This window comes from Camelina sativa, chromosome 1 (assembly GCF_030686135.1).
Source record: "Camelina sativa cultivar CO46 ecotype springtype chromosome 1, ASM3068613v1".
Lineage (NCBI taxonomy): Eukaryota > Viridiplantae > Streptophyta > Magnoliopsida > Brassicales > Brassicaceae > Camelina > Camelina sativa.
Genome location: NC_141880.1, coordinates 9,989,334 through 10,002,500, shown reverse-complemented (window position 1 = coordinate 10,002,500; position 13,167 = coordinate 9,989,334). Strand labels below are relative to the sequence as shown.

The following is a 13,167-nucleotide window of genomic DNA, read 5'->3' as shown; positions in this document are numbered from 1 at the left end:
TAAAATGCTATTTTTGTGGATCGAGTGTGGAAGTTAGACAAACATTGAGTTCAATTTCAAAGAAAGTGTCCTTATTTGGGAGGTTAAAAAAGTATCAAGTAATAAAGTATTGGCTAAATCAAAATTATTATATGTTAACATTTTACGTTTGATATATATATATGCATGATTTAGAGCATATGTATACTTATAAGATTCAAATAAGATGTCAGAAACCTTATTAGGCCTGTTCTTTTTTAAGTGGCTGAATGAGCGACAGCGACAGGTTTAAACGGCGGTGAAACCGCCAATTAAAAAACCATAGTAAAGAAAAGGAAACGTACTCACTTCTCACTCTCTTTCAAAAGAGGTTATTTACAAATTAAAGAGTCTAAAGGAATACAAAAAAAAATCACCGAGTGTTTAAGAGGTGCTAGCTAAAAGACAGATCCATGAACAAAAAATTGAGATTACGTCACATACGTGTACGTCATGTACGTGACGAAAGCCATCTCTCCATTAAACCATTTGGATGTGATTCACCATGCATGTTGCTTCAGAGAAATGACTCGCGAGAGACAAGGGTCTTCTTTTTTGCGATATGTGTAGGCCTGTGTGGCAAGTTGACGGTAGGATTTATGAGGTTGAACATGCTTCTGTCCATTTCTCACTTTCATCTCAACCATCGGTGTCGCTCTCCTCGGCTAAGGTAGGTCTGCCCGGTGAGTTGCCCGTGAGTTTGATGTTTTTATTGTTCTATATTGGCTTTTCTTTCTTTTCTTTCGAGGATATTAAAAAAAAAAAAATTCTTGATATTCAATCTCCTTAAATTTAGAATTTAGAAAATCAAGGTAGGTCTGAACTTTCTAAACCATAAACTTCGGTTTGAATTTAGAAAATCAAGCAAGCACTAACATGGTCCGAATTTGATGTGTTTACAAAATGTCTTTAACTTCAACTCCTGTTGGTTAAGATTTACTTTGTTCACCTATATTCTTTTCAAGCAACTCAACAATATTTTTGGTACTTTGATGAATTAAACCTAAAATGTTAATCTAGGTGATCAATCTAGCTTAAACAGTAAGAACAACAATAGATGAAAAACAATACGATGAATCCCAAATCTAACAAAACAACATTAACTAATCATAGAAACCTTATGAAACCATAAATCCAACAGAAAACTACTCATACATAGAGATGAAAGAACAACAAATCAATGATGAAGAAAACATAATTGAATTGCAAAAGAATATAAATAAAAAGTGTTTAGAATTCTTCTCCAAATGGTTAAAAAGGATTAGAGATCTTCTCCCAAAGCTTACAAGTACTCAAAAGCTGCGTAGAATCAAAGATATTTTTCTAGAAGTCGAGCCTCTAGCTTAAATACTAAAATATATAAAACCCTAAAAATCGGTTTAAAACGGAAAATAAAAAGTTGGACTGGTCGATCTCGGTTGCTTCTTTTGCGTCCGCTCCATCTGCTTGCAAGACTGACCAGTCTTCACCAAATTAGCTCCAAATGCATGTTTTCATCCCCAAAACGTTCAATTTCCTTCCTAAGTAACCTAAAACTTGTACATACTCACAAAAGACTAAAAATCACATTTTGACTCAATTAAAGACTCAAAACAAATGTAAAACTATGGTTAAAACCTATAAAACACAGACACATCACTTAGATTCCACCGAAGCAATGCTATTTGTAACATCCCGACCATTACTTCTTAGTGGGTTCTATGTCCACTCTCGGTCCTTGGACCCACCTCTTTTGGTTGGTCTCATGCCCATTTCTGTCATCTGAGCATCCTATATTTGAAGGCCAATTTACCGCATCCCAAAAGTTTTAAAATTTTGTTTACCAACCCTACAAATCACCGCATAAATTTTCATGTTGCTATTCAACATCTACCTTTCAATAACCAAAGTTTTAATATACATATGTTATAGGCCAAGGCCACAATGACATTATCCACCTCTACCATATACTTAAGTACATATAAAGTTAATTATAAATAACACAATCTGGCAGGAAGAATATTTGGCATTAAGGAAAACAACTTAGGAGTACTACTACGAATTTATCAGTATAACTCCTACGGAATGAGCTTCTTTAGCTACCGTAGCTGCCAAGCCTGCCATCGCATTACTCGATCTCTTTAAAGATAAGAACTTGAGCTTAAAGTTGAGATATACAAATGAATTTTATAACAAGGAAACACACAAAACACTGGTGTTTTAAAATTATTTCCCAGTTTAGTTGCTTTAGGCCTGAAAAATAATTGAGATTACGTAATCTTCGTGTACGTCATGTACGTGACGAAAGCCATTGATGCATCAAACCATGTGGATGTGATTCACCATGTCGCTTCATAGACATGACTCGTGAGAGACAAGGGTCTGTCTTTTTGCGATATGTGTGGCAAGTTGATGGTAGGATTTAATTATGAGGTTGAACATGCTTCTGTCCATTTCTCACTTTCATCTCAACCATCGGTTTCCCTTTCATCTCAACCATCGGTTTCCCTTTCTTGTTTTTATTTTTCTTTTTTTTTTTTGGTCAAACAGATGTTTTTATTGTTCAATATTGACTTTTCTTTCTTTTATTTCGAGGATAGATATATATTTTTTTAAATCTTAATATTCAACTTCCTTAAATCTAGAACCACAACACTCACTTCACTTCATAATTCTCACTTCATCACTCTTTCAACTCCTGGAATCAGAATGAATCAATCCGAGCAGAATTCCTTATGCGGTAACTCTTCTATTATTTCTTAAGTCATGATCAATGTCCGACGACGTATAATCTTTTTTTGCCACATATATAAAATATAATCATGCATGAACAAATTGTTCTATACATACCAATTAGATAACTAATTAATCTTTTTATGCACAGTGGAAAAACCTTCACAGACTTCATCAGGTTCCTACACACCGCCACCGCCGATTGGTTATCCTACTAGAGATGCGATGGTGGGTGATCCTCCGGCAGCAGCAGTGGAGACAAAGTCCAAGGACGTCAGCGATGAATCATTAAAAAAAGCAGAGTACATATTTATTTCTTTTATAATTATCCGTTAATCATTTTCAAGATATTCACCCGGCGTTCAATTTTGTTTTGTTTTTTTAATGCTATGTCTGTGTACACTATTGGCAGATGCTGTTATAAATGTGTCCGTGGTTGCTTTGAAGTCTTACATAAATGCCTTTCATCGTGACACTAAATTTAGCATGAGCATGAGACTTCTGATGAGACTGAAGTCGTTGACCGAACCAGAAAAACATCACGTAATGGAAGATCCATTGATATATGTTTTATAAATATTTAATCCGTATGTAAGGATTCCCACGTTGCATTTTTTTTTAAGTTGATTTTGCTTCTTTGTTTGAAAGGGAACCATGATCCCCATTTGCTTTGTGTATTTTGTTTCTATCTAAATCAAAGAATAAAAGAAAAGTAAAAAACCTAGTCATAACTCGTAACTAATGCTCCATCAAAGCCGTATGCTAACACAGATACTAGCCTGGCTTATCCCCCTATTATAGTGAATTCTTACGGTTTTGCATGGGACTCATTAGCTTCGGAATTAACGATTTCATACAAACTATTACTATAAGCAGTAATTTTTTTTGACGATAGTGATAGAAATAGTGATCAGGATGCTTGTGTTTCGCTTTACAGTTTTTAAAAGTGATTATATATGAGAAGGTTTTTCTTAACTTTTGATATGAAGATACACTTGGCATGTTTTCTATCTGACACATGTATTTTGTTGTTGTTTGAGCCTAATTAACTAAATTCATTAGTGTTTTGGAGGCTTATAAAACACAAAAAAAAAAAAAAAAACTCTGAACATTTTCAAGACTTTCTTCTTCCACTGTATACCCTTCCCATATAAAGCCATCATTTATCAGTTTGTGGTTTTATCATAGAAAAAAAAAACAAAATAGTTTATTTTGAAATTATAATTATGGTTTGCAATCTTATGAATGATTCATGGACAAGAAAATATTTTAATTTATGTAAAAATATATTTTTGGGTTTCAATCTTATAAATGATTCATGGGTAAGAAAAGATTCTAAATTATGTTAGATTATGGGTTCTCAAAAATCTCTTATAAATTCATAAATTTTTGGTTCAAAATTAAATTTTGGGATTCCATTATTGGGTTTAGTTTCTGGCTTTTAATCTTATATAATCTAATGGTAAGATGTTTTATGTAAGTAATTTGATAATTGCTTACTTATTTATTCTTCATTAGAGATCTAACCAATTTGTTTTCCATCAAGTTAGAATTCAATCCCTAATTACTTTTGTTTTAAAAAAAAAAATCAGTCATTAGGTTCCTATGAAATATAATAAATTTTTATATGTCTTTCCAAATTGCAATAGATATTTTTGAATAACTTTTTTATATACAGTAGAACCTCTATAAATTAAATACTCAGTAAATTAATAACCTCTATAAATTAATAAATTTCTCCGGTCCCAAGTTAGGACTAGTGTAATTTTGGACACTATTCGATAAAATAATAAATTAATAACTTTTTAATAAATCCAATGTAAAAATATGGTCCCCTCAATATCATAAATTAATAATCAAATAAACTAGTATATATATATATATTGAAATATAAATATATTGTTGTTTGTTTGTTTTTGAATTTGCATTCTTGTTGGAGAGCATCTTTAATCTTTCTGACTGCATCAAAAACTTCTGGTGTTGTCTTCTCAAATCGCATCCAAAAATTGTAGAGAGTTCTTGACGCGATAATTGTCTCCTTACGTGTAACTGGTTCTAAAGGTACTGTCATATCTTCTTCAACTTCATCATCACCTTGAAAAATAGTAGCAGCAATTTCTTCTAAACTCTGAATTTCTGATAAAAAATCCTCTTCATAAATTGATATTTTATTAATTTATCGATAAATTAATTATTAATTTATCGATAAATTAAAACCTCTATAAATTAATAAAATTTTATGGTCCCGACCTTATTAATTTATAGAGGTTCTACTGTATATATTTTTAAGTTATTATGTAGCATTTATACTACACAGACAAAAATAATGTGAGAATGTTTGACAAATTGATTTATTCATTTGAGTTTTTATGTATGACTTTCCTAATCTCCATGGGGCGGTCCCGCAATTTTATATGCTCTAAGCCAATTTCTTTTAAACAATTTTTATTATGAAAAATAAACTCATAAAAATAGTAAATATAAAAAATATTTAATAAAATAGTTTCTATGCCCATAAACCAAAAATATGTTCGTTTTGCTTGCTCATAATTTCTTTGTCTTTTCAATGTTTATATGTTGATTTAAATATATATATGAAATAAATATAATATTGTTTAATCACTCATTATTTTTTTAAAACTCATTAACAACAAGTGTAATCTAATGCTCATTAATTCAATGTTCATTCACCAACAATTCAAAAAATGAGATAGTTTTTCACATAAAACTAATAAAACTTCATATGTAAATATACTGTTTTCTTATATAAAACTTGAACTTATAATTTTTTTTGAACTTAAAAAAAAGAAATTTAAGAACAACTGAACTTATTATTATTTTTTTCCCTACATAAAATACCTAAAACTTTTGATGTAAAATATGCCCCAAAATTTTTGATGCCCAATTTTTTTTTTCCCTACATAAAATACCTAAAACTTTTGGTGTAAAATATGCCCCAAACTTTTGGTGTAAATTTCTTTTTTCCCTACATAAAATACCTATAACTTTTGGTGTAAAATATGCCCCAAAATTTTTTGTAGATTCATTTGCTTGGTATATGGGCGGGGCCTTAAACCATGTTTTATTTTAATTCCGGTTCACTTTTGTTGGTTGTGGTAATACTATTACATCCACAACAAGAAAACAATCAATTTGCTAGGAATATTTGCGAGGGAAATTATCCCTCGCAAATTTGTCTTGGAATTGCGAGACATTTGCTACAAATGTCAAATCCATAGCAAATTCCTCGCAAATTTGCGATGGGATGTGGCCTCACAAATCCGCTGCAATTTTGCAAGGGATATACGAGAGATTTGTAAGAATTGCACTTTAATAACATCATCCACCGTTGATAAGCTTAGATCCAACGGACCAAATCTACTCCTTTTTCACTTCTTCTTCTTCTCCTCTTTGGTCTCGTTTCTTCTCGTTGGTCTCCTTCCCCAGATATCATTAATTTGGACACAAAAAACTCAAACCAGTTAATCCATTCACCATTATCCCTTCTCATTCCACAATTCTCGAAGCTTCATCTGCAACTTTCCGCCATTTAACACCTCCACATCTTGAAGTTCCCGTCGTCATTCATCGCAACAAATTTTGAACGCTGTTCACCATCATTACAGCTCGAAGTTCTCGTCGGCGTTCACCACCATTACAGCTGGAAGTTCTCGCCGTCGTTCACCACCACCACATATCAAAAGTTCACCACCGTCGCATCTCATCCTCCGTCGTCGTGTCTCATATTATCAACTGTCGCATCTCATATCCTCTGCTGCTGCCTCTTCTCTCTGCCACCATATTCCCGATCTCCCTTTGCCATCATATCTTCCGGCGCTATACAAATCTGTATTTTTTTATTTTTTGAAATTAATTGTTAATAAAAGAAATCATTATTTATTCAAATAAAGAAAAATCATAATTTTCTTTATTTTGGTAAAATTATCAAATTTTAAATAGATTAACGTAGATTCTTAAAGAATATTAATTATAATTTTTTTATAATTATTAATGGTCCCTCGCAAATGTATAGCAGAAATATATATTTTTTTTGAGACAATAAATATATAATTATTTTTAAAAATGTCGCAAATCCATATCAATTCTTGCGAGGGATTTACTAGACATATTTTGCGAGGGATATGTTACGGAAAATATTCCTTGCAAAAGTTGCGATGGATTTACGAGATTTTTAATTTACGAGAAGCGAATTGCGAGGGATTGTGTTTTTTCGCAAATCCCTTGCTATAGGCTATTTGCGAGGGAATTGCTAGGAAATCTTCGCTCGCAAATAGCTTGTTTTTTTTTTGTAGTGATCATAAAAAAAAATAAACTATCATGATTCAATATGTTGAACATATTCAGTATGTTGAACATGTTAGGCCCTACCTAACATGTTCCTTTCTTATATTTTAGAATCTCTATTTTTTTTTTTTGATATTTATGTGGTAAAGCAGGCTAAAAATTTTCTTATTCCATAGATGCATATGAGTCTGTTTATTGTAAATTTAGCTTTTTACTAGTATATATATATATATATATATTTATTTAAGTGAACCTAGGGGTGTAAAAATGGGTTTATTTTTGTGGATCAACTCAATCCTATCCAAACCATAAACTTATTAAATTAGAAATTTGAGTCTTAGTGAATTAATGGGTCGAAATGGTTATGGATTGGGTTGAAATGAGTTTGGTTAAAATAAATCGATGAGTTGACAATTTGGCACTAAGGAAAAAACAATTCCTAACTTAGGAGTATTACTAACTTATGAGCATAATTTGTAAGGAAAGAGCCCTGTCTGCCATCACATTACTGATCTCTTTAGAAAGAACTTGAGCTTAAACTTGAAAAATACAAACGTACTCCCTTCTCACTCTTTCAAAAGAGGTTTATCTACAAAGAGTCTAAAGAATTTGTCCAAAACAAAAAAAAGAGTCTAAAGGAATACAAAAAAAAAAAACACCGAGTTTACTTTAAGGGGTGCTAACTAAAAGACAGATCCATGAACAAAAAAAAATGAGATTACGTCATGTACGTGACGAAAGCCATCTCTGCGTCATTAAACCATTTGGATGTGATTCACCATGCATGTTGCTTCAGAGAAATGACTCGAGAGAGACAAGGGTCGTCTTTTTTGCGATATGTGTAGGCCTGTGTGGCAAGTTGACGGTAGGATATATGAGGTTGAACATGCTTCTGTCCATTTTTCATTTTCATCTTAACCATCGGTTTCGCTTTCATCGGCTAATAAGATAGGTCTGCCCTTGAGACTTGAGTTGTCCGTGAGTACTTAAATGTTTTTATTGTTCAATATTGACTTTTCTTTCTTTCATTTCGAGGATATTTTTTTAAAAAGAGAACTTCTTAATATTCAACTTCCTTAAATTTAGTCCACCGCCGATTGGTTACCCGACCAGAGATGCGATGGTTGGTGATCCTCCAGCCGCCGCTGTGGAGACTAAGTCCAAGGGCGATGGGTTTTGGAAAGGATGGTACGTATGTTTTTTTCTTTCATATTTACGTACTCTAGATATATATCATGGTTCTAACTTCTAACTGTGTAGGTTTCATGTTACAATATTTTTCTTCAATTTTTACGTACTCTCTTCTATATGTTTTTTTTTTTTTTTATGGATTGTTTTTAATTCGACTCGAACTATTGGTTTGAAATGTATCTTTTGGTATAATATGAAAATCTGTCAAATCAAGTTCTTGGAGAAACGGGTCAACATTTTATTGTTAATATTTGTTTTTTTTTCAACATTTTAGTTGGGATTAAATTTAAAATTTGGTGTGTGTTTTTTGACAACTAGTTCTTTCTTGCAAATTTTGTTTCGGTTTTAAATTCACCCTCAGACTTAACTTTTTTTCCCTTCATTGACAAATTATAAAACTTAATCCAACTTCAGAGTTCTCAGCTAAGAATTTGTTTTTCGAACAAACAACTAAAATAATTTAATTCATGGAATGTTACGTACGTTGCTAAATTTTTTTTCCAGAAATTGTTACTACTTTAAATATTGTAAAGCCATATCCCTTACATAAAATTGGCACTAACCGTTAATATATGTGGTTTTGTCTATTGGCAGTTGTGCTGCCATATGCTGCTGTTGTGTCCTGGACGCATGCTTCTGATGATCAGCCTTCGGAATTGACGCTTTCATGCAAATTATTATTGCTGTAATAAAAAACAATTTGATGCTAGTTATGTTACGTACTCTGTGTATGGAATATATTCTGTGGATGGTTGTTATGTTTTATATTAAGTGATTATTTATATTGCAGTGAATTGGTTTGTTAAATAGATCGTTTTTTTATTTTTACCAAACCTCGAATAGATCGTTTTAGCTAATAAAAGAAAAGAATAAATCCATCGATGATCGAATCATCAGTTAGTAACGAAATGATGTGTTTCAGTTCCTCACGCAATTGGTAGATGTGATTGCCTGGGTTACCCAAACAGAATAACTAGGTGGGCTATGTCTTATCTTTCTTTCATGACCAATCAAATTAAGAATTAGTGGGAAATTAAAATATTTCCCCTTTATTCCATAGAAAAGCCCAATATATGCTACTTGTTATGTTCTAAATCATGCATGAATTATTCAGGTGAATTTTGACAAAAAAAAAAAAAAAAAATTATTCAGGTGAATATATCAAACGAGATATGTCAAGGGGATACTTGTTATATATATAGTATTACTCATGAATCATGATAATATCATGTATTTCAAGCTGAATGATAAAATGCTATTTTTGTGGATCGAGTGTGGAAGTTAGACAAACATTGAGTTCAATTTCAAAGAAAGTGTCCTTATTTGGGAGGTTAAAAAAGTATCAAGTAATAAAGTATTGGCTAAATCAAAATTATTATATGTTAACATTTTACGTTTGATATATATATATGCATGATTTAGAGCATATGTATACTTATAAGATTCAAATAAGATGTCAGAAACCTTATTAGGCCTGTTCTTTTTTAAGTGGCTGAATGAGCGACAGCGACAGGTTTAAACGGCGGTGAAACCGCCAATTAAAAAACCATAGTAAAGAAAAGGAAACGTACTCACTTCTCACTCTCTTTCAAAAGAGGTTATTTACAAATTAAAGAGTCTAAAGGAATACAAAAAAAAATCACCGAGTGTTTAAGAGGTGCTAGCTAAAAGACAGATCCATGAACAAAAAATTGAGATTACGTCACATACGTGTACGTCATGTACGTGACGAAAGCCATCTCTCCATTAAACCATTTGGATGTGATTCACCATGCATGTTGCTTCAGAGAAATGACTCGCGAGAGACAAGGGTCTTCTTTTTTGCGATATGTGTAGGCCTGTGTGGCAAGTTGACGGTAGGATTTATGAGGTTGAACATGCTTCTGTCCATTTCTCACTTTCATCTCAACCATCGGTGTCGCTCTCCTCGGCTAAGGTAGGTCTGCCCGGTGAGTTGCCCGTGAGTTTGATGTTTTTATTGTTCTATATTGGCTTTTCTTTCTTTTCTTTCGAGGATATTAAAAAAAAAAAAATTCTTGATATTCAATCTCCTTAAATTTAGAATTTAGAAAATCAAGGTAGGTCTGAACTTTCTAAACCATAAACTTCGGTTTGAATTTAGAAAATCAAGCAAGCACTAACATGGTCCGAATTTGATGTGTTTACAAAATGTCTTTAACTTCAACTCCTGTTGGTTAAGATTTACTTTGTTCACCTATATTCTTTTCAAGCAACTCAACAATATTTTTGGTACTTTGATGAATTAAACCTAAAATGTTAATCTAGGTGATCAATCTAGCTTAAACAGTAAGAACAACAATAGATGAAAAACAATACGATGAATCCCAAATCTAACAAAACAACATTAACTAATCATAGAAACCTTATGAAACCATAAATCCAACAGAAAACTACTCATACATAGAGATGAAAGAACAACAAATCAATGATGAAGAAAACATAATTGAATTGCAAAAGAATATAAATAAAAAGTGTTTAGAATTCTTCTCCAAATGGTTAAAAAGGATTAGAGATCTTCTCCCAAAGCTTACAAGTACTCAAAAGCTGCGTAGAATCAAAGATATTTTTCTAGAAGTCGAGCCTCTAGCTTAAATACTAAAATATATAAAACCCTAAAAATCGGTTTAAAACGGAAAATAAAAAGTTGGACTGGTCGATCTCGGTTGCTTCTTTTGCGTCCGCTCCATCTGCTTGCAAGACTGACCAGTCTTCACCAAATTAGCTCCAAATGCATGTTTTCATCCCCAAAACGTTCAATTTCCTTCCTAAGTAACCTAAAACTTGTACATACTCACAAAAGACTAAAAATCACATTTTGACTCAATTAAAGACTCAAAACAAATGTAAAACTATGGTTAAAACCTATAAAACACAGACACATCACTTAGATTCCACCGAAGCAATGCTATTTGTAACATCCCGACCATTACTTCTTAGTGGGTTCTATGTCCACTCTCGGTCCTTGGACCCACCTCTTTTGGTTGGTCTCATGCCCATTTCTGTCATCTGAGCATCCTATATTTGAAGGCCAATTTACCGCATCCCAAAAGTTTTAAAATTTTGTTTACCAACCCTACAAATCACCGCATAAATTTTCATGTTGCTATTCAACATCTACCTTTCAATAACCAAAGTTTTAATATACATATGTTATAGGCCAAGGCCACAATGACATTATCCACCTCTACCATATACTTAAGTACATATAAAGTTAATTATAAATAACACAATCTGGCAGGAAGAATATTTGGCATTAAGGAAAACAACTTAGGAGTACTACTACGAATTTATCAGTATAACTCCTACGGAATGAGCTTCTTTAGCTACCGTAGCTGCCAAGCCTGCCATCGCATTACTCGATCTCTTTAAAGATAAGAACTTGAGCTTAAAGTTGAGATATACAAATGAATTTTATAACAAGGAAACACACAAAACACTGGTGTTTTAAAATTATTTCCCAGTTTAGTTGCTTTAGGCCTGAAAAATAATTGAGATTACGTAATCTTCGTGTACGTCATGTACGTGACGAAAGCCATTGATGCATCAAACCATGTGGATGTGATTCACCATGTCGCTTCATAGACATGACTCGTGAGAGACAAGGGTCTGTCTTTTTGCGATATGTGTGGCAAGTTGATGGTAGGATTTAATTATGAGGTTGAACATGCTTCTGTCCATTTCTCACTTTCATCTCAACCATCGGTTTCCCTTTCATCTCAACCATCGGTTTCCCTTTCTTGTTTTTATTTTTCTTTTTTTTTTTTGGTCAAACAGATGTTTTTATTGTTCAATATTGACTTTTCTTTCTTTTATTTCGAGGATAGATATATATTTTTTTAAATCTTAATATTCAACTTCCTTAAATCTAGAACCACAACACTCACTTCACTTCATAATTCTCACTTCATCACTCTTTCAACTCCTGGAATCAGAATGAATCAATCCGAGCAGAATTCCTTATGCGGTAACTCTTCTATTATTTCTTAAGTCATGATCAATGTCCGACGACGTATAATCTTTTTTTGCCACATATATAAAATATAATCATGCATGAACAAATTGTTCTATACATACCAATTAGATAACTAATTAATCTTTTTATGCACAGTGGAAAAACCTTCACAGACTTCATCAGGTTCCTACACACCGCCACCGCCGATTGGTTATCCTACTAGAGATGCGATGGTGGGTGATCCTTCGGCAGCAGCAGTGGAGACCAAATCCAAGGGCATCGAACCAGCGAAAATAACAGAGTATATATTTCTTTTAATTTACTTTCTTTATAATTCTGTTTATATATAGTTTCGCTCCAATTACTTTGCAAGATATTCAACTTTACTTTAAATGATCTGTCTGTCTACAGAATTTGTTGCGGATGTTTCCAGGCACTTGGGGAATGTCTATCGTGAAAATATTGCTTATCAGAATCACCGTCAGCATGATGAGACTGAAGTCGTTCACCAAATCAGAAAACAACACGTAATAAAAAGATCCATCAATATGTTATATATAGATTATATTATTCGTCTGTAAGGACTCCCACGTTGCATATTTAAGTTTATTTGCTTCATTGTATGAAACGGATCCATGATTCTCCTTTGTTTCGTGTATTTTGTTTCTATATATGTCAAAGAAAAAGAAGAAAAATAGCTACGAGCTCGTAACTATCCAAAGAAAACTATTCAATTGTTGCTGCAAGAAACACACACACACACACATATATATATATATATATATGTAAAAACTATTTGACGATAGTGATGCTGAGGATGGATGTGTTTTGATTTGCAGTTTTAAGTGTAACCCAAAAAATTGCCAATTTTTAGAGTTTATTAAGATTTTTTAGAACAAAAAAGTATAATTTATGGAAATAAAATTAATATGTACAAGGTTCCATTCGAAATTTTTTGAACAACTAAT

The 13,167-nt window shown here is 32.4% G+C and overlaps 1 protein-coding gene, 1 long non-coding RNA gene and 1 pseudogene across 3 annotated transcripts; all 3 read left to right on the top strand.

Annotated features, from left to right (window-relative positions):
* Window positions 1-2,667: 2,667 nt before the first annotated feature.
* LOC104774493 (protein CYSTEINE-RICH TRANSMEMBRANE MODULE 9-like) lies at window positions 2,668-3,454 on the top strand. Its single transcript, XM_087507773.1, has 3 exons — window positions 2,668-2,737; window positions 2,882-3,032; window positions 3,143-3,454. The coding sequence occupies exons 1-3, from the start codon at window positions 2,707-2,709 to the stop codon at window positions 3,201-3,203; spliced, it is 243 nt and encodes an 80-aa protein (XP_087363899.1). The 5' UTR covers window positions 2,668-2,706; the 3' UTR covers window positions 3,204-3,454.
* Window positions 3,455-8,083: 4,629 nt separating this feature from the next.
* LOC147949719 (protein CYSTEINE-RICH TRANSMEMBRANE MODULE 9 pseudogene) lies at window positions 8,084-9,033 on the top strand (annotated as a pseudogene). The gene is made up of 2 exons (XR_015596758.1): window positions 8,084-8,223; window positions 8,821-9,033. The product of XR_015596758.1 is annotated as a protein CYSTEINE-RICH TRANSMEMBRANE MODULE 9 pseudogene (transcript).
* A 3,106-nt stretch (window positions 9,034-12,139) lies between these two features.
* LOC104787253 (uncharacterized) lies at window positions 12,140-12,925 on the top strand. Its single transcript, XR_015594816.1, has 3 exons — window positions 12,140-12,211; window positions 12,356-12,500; window positions 12,611-12,925. It is a non-coding gene; the product is annotated as an uncharacterized LOC104787253 (long non-coding RNA).
* Window positions 12,926-13,167: the final 242 nt, after the last annotated feature.